Source organism: Podarcis tiliguerta (genome assembly GCF_965153285.1).
Source record: "Podarcis tiliguerta genome assembly, chromosome: 11".
NCBI classification, from domain to species: Eukaryota; Metazoa; Chordata; class Lepidosauria; order Squamata; family Lacertidae; genus Podarcis; species Podarcis tiliguerta.
The window spans coordinates 27,766,564-27,788,585 of record NC_139544.1 but is presented as its reverse complement, the minus strand read 5'-3'; the positions used below and the strand labels follow the sequence as shown (position 1 = coordinate 27,788,585).

General features: G+C 37.9%; 1 protein-coding gene across 11 annotated transcripts in view; it reads right to left on the bottom strand.

The window, feature by feature from the left end:
* MCTP1 (multiple C2 and transmembrane domain containing 1) overlaps positions 1–22,022 on the bottom strand; it is a 166,912-nt gene that overhangs the window by 68,165 nt on the left and 76,725 nt on the right. For all 11 annotated transcript variants that reach the window (XM_083403796.1, XM_083403800.1, XM_083403799.1 and 8 more), the window contains 3 exons: positions 21,445–21,631; positions 16,904–16,997; positions 3,430–3,532 (listed from right to left, as the gene is read on the bottom strand). In XM_083403796.1, the coding sequence (XP_083259922.1) occupies positions 3,430–3,532; positions 16,904–16,997; positions 21,445–21,631 (384 nt within the window). The remainder of the gene's footprint in view (positions 1–3,429; positions 3,533–16,903; positions 16,998–21,444; positions 21,632–22,022) is intronic.

The following is a 22,022-nucleotide window of genomic DNA, read 5'->3' as shown; positions in this document are numbered from 1 at the left end:
AACAGAGGTAGGAAAGTCATCTAACTGAATCATTATCAAGGCAAATGCATTAAAAAGTTAGAGGAAAATGAAAAGCTGTGTGAATTTTTAGAAGTGTAAACTAGAAAAAGGGAGTTAAAAAGAGGGCATGAATTGAAATAGAAATGTCCAGGAATGCGACTCAGGCATGATACCGATCATTTCATGACTGGGCATGCATTATACAACCTACAAGAAGCACAAGAAAGCCTTTCATTAATACTTACCCTGATTTAGTGTACTGAATAAGTGATACGTTTGCAGAGTTAGAAAGTAAGATTACAATCAAAAAGCACTTGAAATTTAAAATGGACATGACCAGATCCTTGGTGGGTTTCATATAGACCCCCCCCCAAAAAAACCCAATCCAATTGTCGCCACCAGATTTAGATGCCATTAAGATGTTTCCAGAGTTCTCACTTTCTCCATTCCTTAAACTGCTACAGAGTTTCAACTTTCTGGTATTAAATTGTATGCCAGCTAGGCTGCATTCAGATGTAAACATAAATCATGGTTTAGTAGGAAAAGAATGTTAGGTCTAGCCTGCTACCAGGTTCACACACGTCCCCCTTCTCTTTGGTTGTTTAGCATGTTGCGCTTGGGCAAGTTATATGAGCCCCTAAACTGTGGTTAGTCTTAATTATGGCTTAAAAAAAAAAGTTATTTTCCTAAATACTAGAAGCTGGTTTGTTTTCACTAACTATAGCTAAGTTTGACCACAGCTTGTCCACATTCAGATGACATTGCAAGCCACAGTTAACCTAAGATGGAAGTAAATCCTCCTAAAGCCCACATGGCTGTGCCAGAGGAGGGATGAAATGTGCAAACCTGAAGATTTGTAAGGTTCAGTCTTTCAACCTTTAAATATGGTTTAATTATGAGATAGTTGGCATGCAGTGCTGAGCCAAACTATGGCTTAGCGTGAATGAGAGAGGGTCCCCAAAGAGGAGATTGTGCCTGATGCAAGCCTCTTCCAGGCCTCTTGCGGCTATGCTTCTTCTCCATACAAACCCTAAGAATAAGCTTTTGTTCCAAGATCATGGTTTGTCTAGAGAAGACATGACCCCAAATTTGGATGACTAAGTCAAACAATGACTTAGCTTACACCATCAGGACCAGAGGAAGAACTAAGCAGCTGCATGGAATTTTCTTCCCAAGAGCCGGCGTAGGCAAACTCGGCCCTCCAGATGTTTTGGGACTACAACTCCCATCATCCCTGACCACTGGTCCTGTTAGCTAGGGATGATGGGAGTTGTAGTCCCAAAACATCTGGAGGGCTGAGTTTTCCTATGCCTGCCCAGGAGCCTTCATGTTTACGCTAAACTATAGCTTGGCCCTTATGTCTAAACAAGCTCCATGTGTACTTTTATAAATATTTAGGTGCTACTGATATTTACATTGGAAAAATAATTAGCACTTCATATCCAGGTAATACATAGAGGAATGTGGCATAATCAACTTTGAAAAATATATACAAGTAAGGAGTGGGACAAAAATCAAAGATTAAAGATGTGTGACTCATGATATACTGCATTCAAGATAATTTGCAATAGTTAACTGAGATGTTGTATAATGAAATAATGGGGGTTGATTGTTGGAACTTTTGCATATAAACAAAATTAGCACTGAATGCAGCATATTTTGCAAATACACAGAATGCTGAATGGGGATGCACCCCTTAATACACACCTCTTCACCCTGGAATTGAACACTTGAGGTGTATATTTTTGACTCACCTTATTCTTTGATTGTAAGGTGTTTTAGACAGTTTTAATATTCTGTTTTAATGTTATGCCCCACCCTGGGACCTTAAGGTGAAGGGCAGATAATAAACAAACAAACAAATAACAATAATGATAACAATTAAATTGATAGCTTATTGTTGTGTTTCTTCAATCTCACAAAGAAAGTGGGGGAAGGGGGTTAAATAGATCTTACAGGCTACATGGTAAGTATTACCGGTAACTTGGTTCTTATAAAACCAAAAATGTAGAAGGCGACTGCCTGAACACACATAAGACTAAAGCTTCCAGCTGGGAACATTTAGTGGATAGTGAAGCAGCAAAAACAAACAAACCTGAAACAGATTTACTTTCGCTTTGTGTTGTACTGCAGTTGGAGCAGCCATAGAAAAAAAAAGATGCCTGATTCTTTAATTTTTAAATGTTTCAAAATATTGCCACTGAGAAACTATTAAGTATTGAAGTAATTTTCCATCACAAAGAGTGTTTCATAAATAGAAGTTTCACAGAATTCTAAAGTTGTAATGCAACTCCATCTAGCACAGCGCCCCGATGCTAGAGGAAACCCCTTTGATTAGGGCTTTTAATCTAAAATATCATCTTCACTCCAACAGACCGGAGATCAGAACATTACAAAAAGCAAAGGAATGAGCATAATTAATAAGAGGGGGAAAATAAGATCTTACAGAAGAATAAGCCTCTTAATATTCTTTCCTATATCCAGCTCCCATTCATTATGTGAATAATCACAGTAACAGAGCTGAAGGGTTGTGTGCCAACAATCTGCTGTTCAGCAGACTGTGTAGCCCAACCCTCTGTCATCAGGCAAGGTTTCACGTGCTGTACTACTGAGCAATGGCTTTCACCTATAATCACGACAGGCCTTCAGTTTCCCTCCATAAACCACTGATTTAGTAAAGACAATGAGAATTTCATCCTGCTCACCTTTTAAAGTTAATAAACCAAATTCACACCTCCAGGATAAATGCACCAAGGAAAACAATATATAAAAGCTCCAATAATATTTCCATACTCACTGCCACTTTATCCACTCTAACTTTTTGTTTACCTCTATGGTTCCTCCCCTCCCCTCTAAAATTAATTCAGAGGAATAATCTCAATATAATGAAGGAGCCAACAGGCCTAGCATTCAAGATACTATTATGAGGGTCAACAAATGTTCAGGATTCTCAGACTCTGCCCTACAGTTCTAAATGCAAGAGAGGATCATTGTGAAAGAAAATCAGCATTATTCTGAGTCCAGTATTGGTGAGTTTGCTTACTCACATTTAAAGTTGAAATAACATGAATGGGGTTATATTGGACATCTTCCTCAGCATCAACTCGGTAGCAGCAGTATGGGTGGTCAGGAATATGGGTAAAACTGCCCAATAAATTCTAAAAATTATTGGAATGAACATTAAAAAGTTTCAGCCTAGTAGCTGCACAGCAGTATACTATGGTACCTTCAAAGTATATTGACATTTGGAGTATCATCACTCAGAAGGCAAAATCAAAGAGAGAAATTATCTACTTTATACTTCTGTTCGTTCCAATGAAATCTCTTGCTCCACTTAAGAAATCAAAAAAATTTAGCTTTATCTTGATAGCTTTGAAATGATTAGCCAGGTATACAAGTAAAATTCAAAAGCGAAACATTAAGACTTACAATGTGAAGATCTTGTTCCATTCAGGATTAAGATTCTTGTACACCGTATGGGTCAGCAGTCTATCATTGTTCAACTCAACTACACAAAATGGATCACTTTTACCTGGGAAAAGATCATTTAACAATATTATGAATACTTTGCAACTTAAAATTATCTTTACATTCTATGTACAGCAACTTGAATTCACACTATAACAATGAAAGCAACCTGCATGTTTACTCACTAATTCTGCAGTGGAACAAGACATACTTAAAGTTTTAGAGTGTCAAATGCTGATCAACAGATCAAAAATTATTTGGACAGTTAGAAAACTAAGGAAACAGGGCCTAGTTTTGATAACAAATCCATATTGCACAATGCAGAGAGCAAGGTTTAGGTTTAATTTTGGAGTAATGAAATATGGTTGTGCTGGGGGGGAAATAAAACATTAGTAATATACCAATTTTAATTCCCTTTGAAAATAACTAATTTCACCATTCATGTTGCCTTTAATTTAATTTAGACTTCAATTCTACAAATATTTAAATTAATACTTACTAGAGCGTAAATCTCATTGAACTCTATGTTGCCAAGTTAAGTGTTATAATTATCCAACGTAATACAACAATGTATTAATGCCAATTTCCATGTGAATTCATATTTCAGACAACACAGTGAATTTCCATCAAGAAAACTCTTCCCATTCACAATACACTGCCAAACAGCCAATAGACACAAGCTCAATTTTACCACATTAAACATGTTGGCATAAATTGAAAGGGAGAGGGGGGGAAGAAGTGGTAAGACCTGATCTAATGCCCCTGATCTAATATTGATGGTAAAATGGTTGGGGGGAAAACCCTGATGGATCTTGCAGCAATCCAGCAAATCTAATGCACAAGACAATTGTATTCTACAATAATTTCAATATTTTTGTAATGTAATGCCATGTATTACATGAACCCATAGATTCAGCAGTTCAAAGGGGCCAGATTAACAATATCAGTAAGCCATGCAATTTGTTTCATACCTTAAACAAATGACAATTAAATCAATATTTAGCAAAGCTGTCCAGGAATCACATCTTCCAAACGGCAATATTGATTCAAACGCCATCACAGGTTAATGTGCACATTATGAATTTTAATGGCAAATAAAAATTATTTTAAATATGCAACTGCAGTTGATGCTTTTATTTTGCAAAAAATATCATTTATCCCAAACTTGAAGAATGAATTCATCAACCACCACTAGTGAAACAAAAGAAATTTAAAGTAAAGCCATCACAATTTAAACAAACAATAAAATACACATAATCACAAATACCTAAAGACATCACCAGATAAAACCAGTATTACAAGGGTCAGCAAACTTTTTCAGCAGGGGGTCAGACCACTGTCTCTCAGACCTTGTGGGGGGCCGGACTATTTTTTGGGGGGTGGGGAATGAATGAATTCCTATGCCCCCACAAATAACCCACAGAGATGCATTTTAAATAAAAGCACACATTCTACTCATGTATCCGGCCCCAGGGCCTTAGGTTGCCTACCCATGATTAAGAGCATCAACCACACCAACCAATTTATGATGACCAGTCAAACAACAGTATAATCACTATATCACAAATCAACAGGCGCCTGGGAGAAAAGAAAGATCTTAACTTGGCATCAAAAATATGGTCATGATAGTACCAAGCAGGCCTCACTGAGGAAAGTATTCCATAACCAGGGGGCCAAAACCAAAAAGGCCCTCTCCCTTTTCCACAACCTTCAACCCTCTCTCAAAGGGGGAACCTGGAGAAGGGCCTCCAGTGCTGGTCTTGAACAAACAACAAAGGCCAGTACAGCGCCCCCCCCCCATGGGTGTTACATTCCAGGGCCCCACTCACATAAGTGAAATCAGGTAACGTGTGGAGGGTGCGTGGAGAGAGAGAGAGAGAGAGAGAGAGAGAGAGACTGAAACTCAACCTGGAAATCACTCAGGGCCACTGACCGACCTATCCCAAGCCTTCCTGCTTGGCTGAGGGGAGCTAGTGCCCAGAGTAGCAACAGCTGGCCATGCAGGGTGAGGGCCAAGGAAGGTGTCCAGAAGAATTGGTGCCAGGATGGGGGGGCACGGAGGTGAGTAGAAGGCGGCTGTCTTCCCTTGCTCAAGCAGTAGTCCCAAGCAAGGGAAAGCCAATTTATTTATTTATTTATTTATTTATTTATTTATTTATTTCAAGCTGTCTGCAAAAATGCACATGGGGGTGTGTGCCTATATATTTGTAGTAATAAGTCCAAAGTTCATCTTTTTACTACAACTAAAATCTATTTTATAATTAACTCTCAGCAGCTAATGTTAAGGTCACAAATAATTTTAACATATCATAATAGCATTACCGTTACGAAAATACTCTTCACTGTGTTGATTTAGTCTGGCAACACACAAATTCATGCGTTCCAAATATATAATCACATCAATTTAGCTTCCTCACGGTGCATAGACAAGAGAATCAATATTATAGGTTAATAATTTTAACATGCAAAATATAGGCATGATTAAATCAGGGGTGCACAATAGGCATATCAATAATGCAGGGGCTTAATGTCTAAGGTCTTCCACCATGTGAAAATGATTATGAGTATTTATTACAAGCCTTAAAATAATATTAGATTTGCACAAAATCACTTCCACATCTCTCATTATGTGGGTGGGTGGGATGACTGGTTTGCTTTTCTCCTATTCTTATTATGTATTTTGTTGTTTTTTTATATTGTCTTTTAATATTCTGAACCACTCTGGATGAAGGGTGGTATATATATTTTATAAATAATAATAAGCATATTTTCTGAAAAAATGGATATAAATATCTAGTTACTTTAAAAATGATCCCACAAACCTAAAGACATATGTATAGCAAATTGTCCTAAGGTGCGATCTTTTACCGTATTTGGAAACTTTACTTCTTTGTTGTGACTGCAACATGTATGTACCTTCTATGTGAGACTAATGAGCAGGATCTTTTCTTGGTGACCACATGTTGAACTTCAACCCAGAGAAGAGACTCTGATGAAGTGCTTAGTGTGTGACATATGGAAAGAAGTGATCCTTCATGTACCCTGGTATCACGTCATGAAGAGCTTTAAAAGACTAGCACCTTCAAACGGGCATAGGAATGGACGAGATGTCATTCCGGCAACTCCTACAGCCAAGCTGGTGACAAAGGTGATGCCAAATGCATTGCTTTGCTTTTCTGTACACCACATCAGCGAGGCCAATAGGGGGGTCTTGTCATCTAGGTAGCCCAGGACCTTCATATGTACTACACAGGCTTGTGTCCCGGAGAGGTCACTTTGGTGCTGCTAATACAGCAGAAAGAACATTGGAGGCAGCAGTTACAAGTTTCTGGTCTCTTCGGCCACAGCAAGCATTGTGATTCTCCAGTGATTTGACTTCACCTCTGGAGGGGTGCTCCATTGTCTCTTGAGACAGATAGATGCCAATAACAACATTGCATCTGAGTGCATTCCAAACTGTAGTTTCCTAATTTAGGATGCTGTCTTATACCAAGTCAAGGCCATTGATTTATCTAGTGACTGGCAGCAGCCCTAGAAGACTAGGAGTCTGTCTAATCTGAATTTGCCTTCAAAGGTAGCCCCACATATAATGCACTGCAGTAATATAATCTGCATAAGGTAGCAAGTGAAATAGGGCAAGTGAGAAAGGACCAGAGCATTATCCAATTTTCACTGAAAGGAAGAAGCATAATTTTGCAGCGCTATATGCAAAGGGAAGAAGAATTATAGGCTGGCCACAAATTGCATATGGGAAGTAAAAAAGGGAGAGGAAGAAGAAAACTGAGGCTCTGTACCTGTTAAATTGAGTGGATGGAGAATGTATAAGGAGAGGAGGTCTTGGGAAGGAAGATAAGATGTTCTGTCTTTGAAGTATTACAGTTAAAATGACAGAAGCATCCAAGTGACAATACGAGACAGGCAGCTGTAGATGTGCGATTGAATGCAGGAATAAAGTTCTGGAATACAATGGTACCTCGGGTTTCAAACGCTTTGGGTTACAAACTCTGCTAATCCGAAAATAGTAACTCGGGTTGAGAACTTTGCCCCAGGATGAGAATGAAAATCATGTGGCGGTGGTGGGGTGTCAGTGAAGGCCCCTTTAGCGAAAGCGATCCTCAGCTTAAGAACGGTTTTGGGTTAAGAACGGACCTCCGGAACGAATTAAGTTCGTAACCTGAGGTACCACCATACAGGAATTGCTGGGTGTCATCAGCATATTGTGTGGTACTGAAAGCTACAGGCAATGTCCACTGGTCTTCTTTAGAAGAGGGTCAAACACAAGCACTGAGGGACTCCAACAGACAAAAGGAGGACAGAGGAAGGATATGCCTTTGGATCTGGCAGTGGGTGCTCAGTGTCTATCCCTGGGCAGCTAGAATGGAACAGACATGGCCAGGCAGCAATTGGGGGAATTCCTCCAAGCCGCCTGGGTAGTTGGCTCAAGTTCCCGCCAGCAGCTGCATTTCAAATGGCCAACGAGTGGCCTCTTCCTGTGTGAGAGGCAGGAAGGGAAGATGCCCAGAGTGGGAGGATGGGAGACGAAAGGGAAGTTCCCAGGTGAGGGCTGGAAGGACCCTCCCCCTTTCTGTGTGAGACAAGGGTTAAGATTTACCCTTGCATTTTCTTTTCTATTTTTTAAAAATTTTGATTAGTTTTTTACTGTATAGTTTTATGAAAAAGCTTCAATAAAAACGAAAGCAGGAAGCTAAGTGAATTATGGGAGCTGACAGCTTCCCTCAAGTTCTAATTCCTGGCTTCAACCACAAAGTGGCACTGTTACCCAACCCAGCATGATAACCATCACAGGCAATGGGAGAATGCAACTACCTGGAGCTTTTAGAAGCAAAGAACTAGAGGACTGAGGTTCACAGACATGAGTGCTGCACGAAGATAAAAGTTAACTGCTGATGTGGAGACTTGCCATAAGTAGCAGAAAGAGAATGAAAGGTGTTTGCAGAATTGAGGAAGTGTGATTGACCAAGCATCCAAGACAAACAAGATGCATGAGGGAAATGTAGGCATTAGGAACATAATTTTGTGGGGTTGACTGGATTGTGGAATATCTGAGCCACTGCTGAAGAAACAGAAGTGCACATGAAGCTCTTGACCTCGCTATCTTGGTCATCGCAGGGGTCACTAAATAGGTTGCACTGAAGTGATTGAGGCAACAGGTTGTCCTTTCTTGTTTAATTGTAACTTATAAACATAAAAGAATTGCGCCACGTAACTGCCACCCCAGTACCAAGGTTTTCCTTGCCAATAAGCCCCCACATTTTTTTTAAAAAAGCTTAATACTGCCACACCACCTTAAAAAAAATAAATCTCATTCTACACTTACAATGCTTTCCACTTATATTTATAAACATAGGCAGACATTTCCACTTTTTCATATGCAACTCTTTTTGAAGATGGCGGAATTCAGATACGCAGCTCAAAGCAACAGATGATAGATCAGGGCGAAGGAAAAGAAATCCACCCTGAGGAAGCAAAGGATTACACTGGACAAAAGAAGAGTTCAAGTAACAGGAGATCTGCCAACTGATTTCATTGATTCCAGGGGTTTGAGGCATGAGCGTAGGTATTTCTAAGTGAATCACAGGTTCTGTGACTTGGTAATATCTAGCTGACCTACTTTTTCTGCATTCTTCAAAACTGCAAGAGGGCTAGGAGACAGGTATGGAAGACACCCTAAGGGATGGGTTGCCCTACTTGTGTGAATATATGCAAAAAATCTACTGCTCCATTTCAGATATTAAAGAAAGCATTTACAGATAACGGGAGCTTCTAATAATACATTTGGGAAGTTCCTAACACAAATAGGCTAGGAGTTTTCCATTCAACATATGTAGTCAACATCAGTGTTTAAAACAAGTTTGCATCTTGTTAGCTTCACATTTTCAGATATTAACCACAAAGTGTTGATTGCTTTCAACAACCTGATCATATCTCAGCCATCTTAATATCCCAAGTGTTTTCATACTGAAAAAGAAGGCAAAGCAAAGGGCAGCATACAGCAAAAACTAGGAAAATGAACTGTTCTTAGTAACATAAATGCCCAGGTGTTGTGACTCTGCTTTCCGACAGACATTAAAAGCCAGAGGAGCCTGCTGCGGAGGCCTTTTCAATAATTTTTGGAAGTCACTTTCTGGAGACAGGGCCTTCTCAGTCATTGCCCCCTGCTTATGGAATTATCTCTCCAGGAAGGCTTGCCTGGTATCTACGTCAATTTCATTTTGGCATTAGTTAAAAAACCTTTTCATTTCCCCAAAACGTGTAACCTATAAGATATTTTATGCAGTTGTTTTTTAGTTTTATTCTTTTATTGTTTATTATTTTGTATCTTTTAAATGTAAACCAACCTGAAAACTTTTACTGAAGCATTGCTTACCAGTTAAAAAAAATCGTATCTGTCTGAAACATAGTCAGGAACACTCCTGGAACATCAAAGTCCATGTATTGCCAGAGTCCTCTCCAGAAAGAGGACTGTTAAGATTTTTCTAATGAAAACTCATAACTCCACACTCAAACACAATAATACTCACTCTTTGTAGACCCCTTCCAGTTGAGATGATGTGCAATGCAGTATGAAATCATTCAATAGTGACTGAATGAGTTGCCTTTTAAATTTCCTCATTCTTAGACAAGGTGCAGGATTTCAGGAGTCATCAAGTCTACACCAGACTCAAATAAACTATGGCTTTTGTTTGAGCAATGTGTGCACTAGTCAAGGAGCTACTGCATTTCTGCAGAATTAGCTCACAACCTTGGTAGCTACAAACTTGTTCACTGCTAACTGCCAAATCTCCATCCAAAACCTTCTCACCTGCCACTTCTGGTGTTTTGTCTGATGCCTGCTGGCTCTCCCACCCAGCTAGAACAGCACACTACCCTTGTAACTGAAATTAATACTGGACTGCTGTTTTTTGTTTGAGACAAATTACACTACTGTTATGCAGGATTCATCAACAATAGCGTAAATGAAAGTCAAAAGTATGATACTAAGCAGTAAGAACATTCAGTTTTCCGGGAATTTTACTTGCATTCAGGATGACTGCATCTTTCATGCTACATTCCCTTTGGCCTCTAACACGAAGCATTGAAACATCAAGGATAATAAATCCAAGAACAGTAAGCCGTCAAGCAAATTCCATCTTTTATCCAGGAAAATCCCAAACCTTGGGCAATTAAGAAAATGGGGGGGAAATCCAAGCAAATATATCTTTGATTGCTTTTTAAAAAGCCCACATTAATGTTGAAATGCATGACATCATATCTCGTTTGCCTTTTAGCTAATATTTATCATACCATTCTGTGAAAAATTAGAAGCCAAAATAAATGGCTCAATTAATTGTACAGAGGTAACCTTCTTTGAGCTGAACCAGAGCTGTGAGCTCTTTATTAAAAACACTATTCTATAGTCCATAACCTTGTTCCTTGACTCCTCTCTAGTTTCCAATTTAAACAAGTCCCCGTGCGGCCCGTTCTAAAGGGCTTTGTCTCCCTGTCATTGTTAAGAGAGCCGAGGCATCCTGGAAGTGTGAAATCAGACCTCATGAGCTGAACGGTTCCCCAGGGAACGCTGGACCGCGCAGAAGGTCAAAGTCATGGGCCGGACCATCTGAAAGCGCCCTGATCACCAGTCTGTGACACAGCAAGCAGGGGGAGTGAGTGTGTGAGGAGACTATAATTGAACACATCTTAATTAAAACCCACAGATAGCAAAAAATAATAATAAACTGTTTCCCAGGCAGCCTGTCAAATGCAACTTAGATTTAACTTCACTAATGAGACCAGGTTATCCTTATTTCTTAAGAAAAATAAGATTCGCTTAACATTGGATACAAGATTCAGCATAATTTTTACTGTTACTTCTTAATTTTCTGTCAGAAGTATTAGGTTTTTTAAAAAATAAATAAATCATGACAACACCTGATAAAAAAAATCTACATCTTATTAAACAAACAAACTCCCACTGGAGGGCTAGAGAATTATTTCACATCAGAATGCAATTGGCCTAAGGTGGTTTGTGCCAACTTTATAGAAAGGCAAGTTCCACATTCTTTCATTCAAGAACACCCTGCTTTAGGATTATCAATGTAAATTTATCTGAATAAACTATAACCATTTTTTCACTCTCTTGCCATATTACCCAATGAATAATGTTCATTCATTTTGTATTGTTCTCCTTATCAAGAATCTCTCTGCTGCCAACACGTTGGTAGGTGTCCCAAAAAAAGGATTTGCATATGTTGGCAATGTGTATTTAATAGTTATTGGCATGATTGTACTAGCTACCAAGGTGGGGAAAGTGATGCATTTATCCCAAAATAATTTTCTAATTCTTTATCTGACAAGATGAGAAAAGGATAAAATACTTCCTCAAATACCACAGCCTGTTTCAGGACCATGAGATTTGAAGGTAAGATGAATATAGGGTCCTTTCACTGAATATTTTCCTGACTTTGGGGGACTAGAATTCTCTTGTTTTCAACATCCCAGTCCTATGAGTCTCTGGATCTGTAGTGGAACCATGAGATGTCTATGCCATTACAACTGAAACATTCATTGAAATGCCTTAAAACTAGCCAACTTCCACAGAACAGAGGCACAGAATCATGTTTTAGCAGTGGAACTATAAGAGGTTGGAAAGATCTAAAACAAAATTCCAATGTTTTGCTGCTATGCCTATACTGAAGATGGAGCTTGGTGCTAGTGATGACCTACTCCCTTGTATCACCTAATTCTACATACCTTTGTTTAAGTACAGCAACTGAATAATCAAATCACTGAAATAATATATTCTGTTTCTCAAGTTTCAGTCAAACACAGACAGAAATATCCACAGTATAACATGTCTTTCACACGATACATACTGGCCCATCCTTCAACTTTGAAAACAACTTTGTGAGCTGTTTTGTGACCATTTATATTTAAATGGTCACCAAATTATATTTAAATAGTCACAAAATTATATTTAAATAGTCACAAAATTATATTTAAATAGTCACAAAATTCCTGACGGAACATCTCCATCCCCATTGCTCAGACTGGACGCTGAGGTCCTCCAAGGGTCTTCTGGCGGTTCCCTCACTGTGAGAAGTGAAGTTACAGGGAACCAGGCAGAGGGCCTTCTCGGTAGTGGTGCCTTCCCTGTGGAATGCCCTCCAATCAGATGTCAAGGAGAAAAAAACTACACAACTTTTAGAAGACATCTGAAGGCAGCCCTGTATCGGGATGTTTTAAATGTTTGACGTTTTACTATATGTGCTGCAAGCCGCTGAGAATGGCTGGAGAAACCCAGCCAGATGGGTGGGGTATTATTATTATTAATAATAATAATAATAGCACAGCTAAAGCAGAACCAGGGTAGGATTGCTGGATTATTATTATTAATAATAATAATAATAATAATAATGGCAGCATTTAAAAGAATACTATAACGAAGAGCAATGTGGTCTATTGCATGGTATTTCCATCTGCTAAAAATGTGCATGAATAACTACAAGGGCATGGTTTTTGTAAGATATGGTGAAAACCTAGGGCTGATGATAGCATTTGCAAATGGAAACTCACTGAGAACTGAGAATGCACACTCTTCAACTCCTCTGCTCCACTGCCTGAGCAGCTTCCCCCTCCTGGCATTAAAACATAGTTTCACATTACATATGAACCAATGCAGTCCAGGTTCTTCATAGCTTTGGCTTGGATCCAGAGATACGTTCTGCTAGCGAGAAGTCTTTTCTGCTGATTGAAGAGCTGATTCCAACCTGTGTGATTCCAACCTGGTGCTGTGTGAACAGCAACTCCTCCTAATTCAGGAAAGTGATTTCATTCATGTAAGCTCTTCTACGAGATTTTGCTGTCACCCACCCCCAATTTTTATATGTGTTAGCCTGTATCTTCCTTAATCACCATGTTCACTGTAACGCAATTCCAAAACACTGTGGTACTGCACTGCTAAAGGTTTGCTGTTAGTAACTGCATGAGAGTTCACAAAGTTCCTGTGGTTTGCTTCCCCTGAACCATGAAGAGTAACCCAAGAACAAACCTTGGTTACAGCTCATGGTTTATATGGACAAACCATGAACCAGGTTCAGCCAAACCATAGCTTGATGGTGGGTAGCACAGCTAAAGCAAAACCAGGGTAGGATTGCTGGATCCATGATCTTTGCACCAGATGCTTGCAAGTTTGCTTGGTCATGATAAGCCATAGTTTGAGCCATTTCATTTTCATTAGCCATTCTTCCAAATGAAATAATGACCCCATATAATCCCTTAAAAGCTTTATCCACACATGGAGACTGTGAAAGTCTGTATTACTTGATTAAAAATTAAAATTATTGTTGTAGTTTAATGTTGAATAACTAGTCAATGAATCTTTTAAATATGCCTATTACATTTAAGCACACTACCCAATACTCTTCTACTGATAGCAACATTTTAGTAACAGTGAACTGGAGCAACTGGCTCTAGTAATATTCAGCTAACTAAGGGTGTGTGCTTTGTGGAAAGGAGAAGACTGGCCCATTTCAGTTATAATTTGTGTTTTTTATTCACTCATTTAGAAAATATAACTGTGACAAAAGTGTACATTTTGAAATGCTTCCCCCTGCTAAAAAAAAAGCTTAATAAAATATTTTTTAAAATCCTCCTCTTTGATTACTGAGAGAATATTTTGGAATTCAGCAAAATCTAATCAAATTTTACATTTGCTTTTACTTTTTATTTTCAGGCATTTAATATGATAGTCTATCCCAAGGCAAAATTATGCAATTTTTAGGTTAATATTTTGGCTCTTAAATACTGGAAAACCTTGAAATTAGTATTAGTATTAGTTTACTGGGAAGCAAGGTCCTCCGATATATTTATTACATTTTATATTCTGTCTTTCTTCCATTATAGAACTCAAGGCAGCATACATGAAATTCCCAACCAGGAACTAACCCAGACTTACTCCCATGTAAGTTATCACAGAACTGCAGCCTAATTCATACATACAACTATATTATTTATTATCATGCATCAACATTTATTTATGTACACCTCTGCATATACTCTTTTTATGTTTGTCTGTGAAATACTTGTATAGAAAGACTGGACACAAAACCAAAACATCACCATTGCCTATGCAATACTTGTTTGCATAGAAGCATTACCAATATACTCAATATAAGATGAAGCATTAAAACTGTGTAAGACTCAACACTTGCAGGTGTGAACATAAAGCACTGAAACCAATCTAATAACATAAACTAACACATAATCAATTTCTTGCAAGTATTGTTCAAACCTGAACTTGAAAGCACACAAAAGGTCCTTCTGATGCTTTCTACCTCATAGCAAATGTGATAATTTGGAATTCAATGCTTTATGGAACACAAAACAAAATATGAGAAGGAAAAAATGCTGCATCTTGAAATATGATTTTTCTGTCTATTTCTATTGTGTATATCAGGTGATGTATGGATGTTATTTGTCAAATAACCAAGCTGGAAGATTTTCTGCAAGCAGAACACATGCTAGAATGGTTATGTATGCACCCCCAACGTTTCTACATTTGTGATGTAAAATGCTTATTTACATAAGGATGATTTTTGCATATTGGCGCTAAAGACAAAAAGAAAGCAATGTGACCATTCCATTACCAAACCTAGCTAAAACCAAAACACATTGAAATACACAATTCATCCTAATCCAAATGGCCCACCATGAACAAGCTAGGGATTCCTGCAAACACAGAAGATCTGTCCAGCATGCAGAAATACACCTTGTAATGTACTGCATAGATAATAGTAGTACTGCAACAGATTGGGGGGGGGGGGAATCCCACTGCTCATCCTTGAAATGAGCAAGATCCCATATCCCATCAGTGAAGAAGCAGGCAACTGCAACAGACTAACCTCCACTTGACTCAGTAATGGAAGACTACCTGCTTCCACCATCACATGCAATATTTCTACCTGCCTTTTTGCACCAGAAAACCCTTAAGCTAACTCACAATTGAATGCAACAAATCTTAAAACGTAAAGCCATAAATAACTAATTATGATATTACTATCATTACGTTCTCTGCCCAAGAAGGGGCAATAGACACAATCTACCCTGTGAGGATGCAGACAGACAAAGGCAACCCCAAAGCTTACTCCTCCTGGCAGACTTGCCCCACTGTCATACAACCAGTGAACATTGTGGGAAGGAGACAAAGACAACTTCAAGGCCTACTCAAGTCAATTTGTTTTTAGTATTTTAAAACTGCAGACTGCCTTGGCAGAAAGGTGCCATAAATCCATCCATCCATCCATCCATTCAGTGGGTATGTGGGTGTGGAATTAGCTGTTAAACCTCTAAAGAAGGCCCGTGAAGAAAATGTGTGTTAGAAATTTTGGCAAGTAGGTATATCTCTGGACAAATGTAAAGATACATGATGCTTGCAACTTTGTAAGAAGATTTACGATTCTGGATTCCTGCAGAACCCAAACAGGTCTGTGCCTTGTCAACACAGATGAGAAACCACCAGAGAACTCCACATGTGCCACCTTGAAGAAAGGAGGCAGACAAATGTAATAAAATAAAATAAATAAATAAATATGGCAACAGGCATGATGATGCTATCCAGAGTGCTGATGCAGATATCCTACATTTTCAGAGGAACATCCATCAGAAACATACTATTCTGAAGCTGTATTTTTAGCCCTCCTCTGCTTTACAATTTTTTAAAATACTGTTTTTGACTAACATATGAACTTGCCCTGCCAAGAACAAGTGAATTTTATCTTGCAAAATACTGGACTCCATTTTGTTTTACTATTCTGTATCTGCTGTAGCCCACTGGGAATGAAGCTTAACAACACGAAACCTTTTGGAGGCTGTGATGCATTGTTTCATTAAAATCCTTTTCCATTACTATTTTCAGTAAGGTTCTGAGCTGTACAAAGTCCAAACTAAGGATGGGCAAATACGTTAATTTTGATTTCTCAATTTTCTAATCTTAAATTCAGTTTCCACGTTAGTTTGCAATTTTTTAATTAAAGGTGCTCACGGAAATTCACCAGAAATTTATTTTAAAACACACATTTTTGTAAAGCAAATTCCCCTAATAAAAGGTGGTTTATGTTATTTTCACTAATATATGCATTTATATGCACGCTTTACCCTAGTATATGTACACATTTAACTAGAGAACTGCACTCAAAAACTCAAAGACATGCATATTTCAAATGATGACTGTTTCAATTCACATACGGTTTGGGAAAGCGTTAAGTAGCTGAAACAAATTTGCACACAAAGACAAATATGAGAAGATAGAGTTCATTTGCAAAGATCCTAGCAAACTTAAGTTTTCTACCCTGTCGAGAGTGCTAGTTTTGAAAAAGGCTATAAACCAGAAATGCTTCAATAGGATAACTATCACCACAAAAATTGAAGTAGTTCTTGCCTGTAACGTCAGCTGCCATCAAACCTTCTGCTCTGATAACCTTCACCTGGAGAAATCCCACATCCTTCATGTTATGAAACATCCGCACTAGACTCTAGAACACACACAAAAAAACTATGAAGTTAGGAAGAGCTTGCAAAGGGAGGGAAAACAGGCAAATGCGATTCCGTCTTCTATCACATTTTATAATGGTTGTTTGATTATTCTTAAATCTTATTCTTGGAAATCAACTATGTGTTTTCAGTACTGTATAGTTTCCACTCAGTGTAGGAAATATCTATTTCCATTCCCAGTATTTGATTTTAAAAGATCTAAACCACAGCACTCATCTTTCAGCTTCATGTTAGTGCATTATTTATTCTGAATATATCAATATTTAATTGTAATAAATAGTGCACCAAAATGATGCTGAAAGAGAATGCCCCAAGTCACAACGCATCAAAAGATATTTCTGTATACCCTAAGACAGAGGTATATCCAGTTCTAGAGATGCAGTTCAGAAGCCCGTGTTTAAATGGCAAATGTCTTCTGGTTTTAGGGGATACCTTAAACAAGACTAGAGCTATCTTTATGCAGCTAGAGAAAGCAGATCCATTCACAACAGCTTCCAAATCTCTTGGCAAAAATATCACTAATGCATTGAACAACTTGTATTTAACCTATAAATAGACATAGGGAGAAAAAACGAGCAACTTCTTCAAAAAAAAGTATCATAAATTTTGTGCACATTAATTTCTCATACACTTTTTGTATAAAACTATATATTAGATAAAGGAAACTATATAATAGCTGATCATTCTTCCAAAAGCAACATCATGTTTTATAACAAACTTTTATTTTTTTCCAAAACAAGACTTGTGTGCATATATGTATATTATGTATATATAAAACCCAAGCCGGATATATCAAGAGTAAACAGGATTTCTTTATGTTTTAATGTGCCAACTTAAAGCAAAGTTGGATTTAATAGAAGTAGACATTACTTTTCCTTTCTACTATGTTGCTGCTTAATGGATAATCATTAGTGGTATATTGCTCAAGAAAAAAGGAATATTTTCTGCTTGAAATATCAACTATTAAAGTGTTAGACAAACATTTTTACCAATAAGAGTCAGACACAAAGCCCACAATATAAATCCCCTAAGACGCTTATTGCGTACAGAGAAGGTCTGACCTTGGCATACTGAGCCGAAGCGCTGCAGTTATATGGCACATCAATTTTCACATATAAATGCATTTATATCTATTGCTTTCTATGGAAACACATGCCCATTTATTACAAATTTTTGAAAACATTTGTCTATCATCAGAATTGTGTTTAATCATAGGACCAAAACTAAACAAACACTGTTTATAGGATTCCAAACTGCCTGATTCTGAAAGTTATGTTACAGATAGCATCAGAATACAGATGCTTTGCTGGTAGTGTGTCATTTGTTACAATTCTCAAGAAGGTTTGGCGGCCTTTTTTTGTCAAGCTTGCATCTAAATTCAGATATTTTCCAGTTCTCACATATGTAGAACAAGGGTGGCAGGCATGTGGAAATTACATGTTTGTTCTGTAGGTTTTGAAACTATATTTATCTCACATTTCCTACAAGATAAAAGCAAAAGCACAAATTCAATTTTGTTCCACCTGCACTCACATTACCCACACACGGGGTGGGGGTGGAGGGAGAGATTGCAGTATTTCACTTGGTACTATTTGTCAGGGCTCTATGGGGTAATTATAGTTTGAACTTAGATTCAGCTAGTCAGCTGATTTGGAGCAATTTACTGCACATTCTGACAATCTGGGCCAGTGACATACCATAGAATATTATTGTAGGATTTTGTGAAAAGCAAATTACTTTAATACATTACTTTAAACATGCAACTTAAAGTAATGATTTATCAGCCGATTGTCAGCCTTCTTATTTATGATTATTATTGAAGGCTTCAAAACCTGGATGGTATCGAAGGCCTGAAATTTCCATAGCAGTGAAATCTTATGATTTGCTGTGAATCCTTTCAGCCCTCAATAGATGGGAAAAGATTGAAATGCTCTGGAGATGAGTCCTCTTTATTTTTTTAATGAAAGGCTGTATAATATATTTTCTGTATGGCTGCAGCAGCTGTCAGGGAGAGCATCTCAGTTCAGCTCTATTATGGGAGAACCAATACCCCATCCTATGGCATTGAGATACACTGAGGGGCCAGTACTGATTGACAGCTTGTCACCATGACGTCTTATTCCATCTTTGTTATGGAGAAAATTAATGTCACACCACCAGCCTTATGACTCGCTGTCATCTTAGAACTGCTCACCTTTTATCAATGCTCTAAATAACATTTCAAGCCCATCGTCTCACGGTGGACAATCCGGTCAAGGGACATTAAATCGGATGACTGTGAAATGTCATAATAAAAATGGAATGCTAACAACTTCTTCACTAAACTAGCTTCTCTGGTTTTTAAACTGTGACAAGGGGGAGCAGGGGTTCAGCACACCCGTTCTGAAAAGGTCATACAATCTCTCTCTTGGTCTGCTACCCATTATGGCCCTCCTTCCTCCCACCCCAAAAGGAATTAAGCTTTTCATACAATAGTGATAAAATAATGGTTCAAACAGTAATGCCTGTTTAATTTGCAGGGCTCTGATGTTCAGCTACAAATGGTTAAATGACAGTAATAGAGTCATTTTGCAAGGCTATTTGATCTGATGGCAAGGTCAGCTCATTTACTGGTTTCTGTCTCAAGAATAGACACAAAATACATTTTAAAATGGAAAAGTCTCTTTAGGAAAGCTTAAAAAAAATCTATAAAATAAAGATGATAAAAGGATTCCTGAATCTTTCTAGCTGCACAGCAATAGTTCACTGTATATTCCCTAAAAGGGTGGCAGCACGAACGCTGGAAATAAAACAGGTGACAACATATAGGAATGGCAAGAGTTCCACAAATACTGTGCAATACTGTGTTCTTTAATCTGTCTTTCTGAAGCTATGTATGTATGCGTCATGTTAGGGAAAAGGGTAGTTAAGTTTGTAAGTAAACATAACAATGCCTGAAATAACCATTGTGATAAATTGACATGCCAGGCTTTTTTCTTTTTCTTTTTTACAGAATGCAATCCTGTTTTTATAACAACAGTACCAGAGACACAATTCTGGGGGTAAAAAAAAAATGGTTCAAGGTTCAAAAAAGTTGTGAAATATATGACAATTTCTGTGGTGTTATAAAATTATCAGTATCTACAGTATCACTTGTTTCACATTAACCTGATAATGCAGAAAAAATATTATTCTCACTACTTGGTATCAAAATGTGTATCACTGCAATTAATCCATCAGAAATGCATTATATCTATTAAGATGTAGTCTGACAGACCAGTCTGTCTTGGTTGATACCAAAATCTGAAATAATACTCGTAATTATTAGTTTTCAGGCATAGTACACTGTATCTTAGCTCTCAGTTGGTTTAGGAAATATAATGTTTAGCCTTGCTAAGTCACCTCTATTAAACTGTGTTTATGATAACACTATTGGTGTATGATTTGTACAAGCACCAGCAGACAGCTGATTCAGTGGAGATAGGTAGAATAAATTTGCTGAAGCGCACATCCTGCTAATCTGTTTGAAGAATATTGTACAGCATTAGTACTAGCACTTCATGTTATCTGCAGAGCCTGATAAGGTACATCTTTATTAAATTCAGTTATTGAAAGGATGTCAGCAAGGGAATAGGAATATTTTAAAATTAAAAAAAATTAAACAGCCCTTTGTTAGTCAGAGCTTGGGTTTAATGGCAGAGTGTCTAGAGAAGCCCTCTAAACACCTGGCAGCACTGTACAATAAAAGCTTTGTAATTTTAGGTGAAAATAGCTTTCTTCTTTATTCTTTGTGTCTAGTAAGTCAGTTTTAGTGAGTTCAGTATTCATAAATGCTGGAGTAAGAGCTCCCCTTGCTGTTGCTTTACCAAAACTACACAGAAGCCAACATGCTATGAGGATGCTGGGAAATATTTGTTTTCAAAATATCTGAGCACAATTTTAAAATTTAGCACAATTATTTTTATGAAAGGTCATACCACCATTCTTATGCATTAATGAAGGAAAAACCTATCATAACACTCTCTAAACAATAGCAAAGTTGGTCCATTTATTTATTGGACTCTTAAAGCTATTTGACTTACTGTTGGGGTGGGGGGAATCAGTGGCATAACTTTTTAATTATGGCACTAATTTTTCATTTGAGAACAGCAACAAAGTAAATTCACGTGGTGACTGGAATTGAAAAGCACTGAACAAAAACTAATCGGCAAGAACCAATAGAATAATCTTTAGGGCAATGCACTGGGACATTATAAACAGCATTACTTGCAGATATTAACTTGGCTAGTATAAATCTGTAGTACTAAATAAACATTCTGAAAAAGCAACAGCTTGGATGGGTTTTTAGGGCTAACAGGCCATTTCCCCCATTCATCGCTGAATATATAGTTCATGGTTTTTCACATTTGCAATCATACGTAGCAAGAGCAAGAGAGAGGCACTACATACATATCTCTTTAGTATTTCTTCCTGTTCCTTTAGGTCCTCCAGGGCATTGATTGGGAGGTCAGCGATGCTGACTGCAGCTGAGGCAGTCAAGGTGACCAGCAATACCAGAAAGCCTTCCCCTTCCTCCAGAGGCAACTCCAGCTTATGAGTTTGCTCTTTGCTCAGGGTCGACAGGTCAACCTGGCACCTAGAAACAAATGTTTTGATTAGCATGTGGCTGCCTTCGAAAGAGCAGTGTGGAATGACACGCACTCAGCTATGCAAAACACAAACAAAGGCAGCCGTCTTGGGGTTTAGAAGGCAGTATTTCAAGACCCTGTTCTTTTGCTGTTCAGCTCATTCCGTCATAAGAAAGACAACACAACTTCTTCTTCTTCTTTATATATAAATACACTAAATTATATAGCTGCTTTTGAAGCGAAAGATGCTTAAAAGGCACAATGCTAGAACTGAAATGTTGCACCTTTCTTATCCAAATAATAGAATAATAGAATTGGAGGGGATCCTAAGGGTCATCTAGTCCACCCCCCCAAAAAATATGCAAGAATATGCAGCTGGCCTGTACAGGGATCAAATCT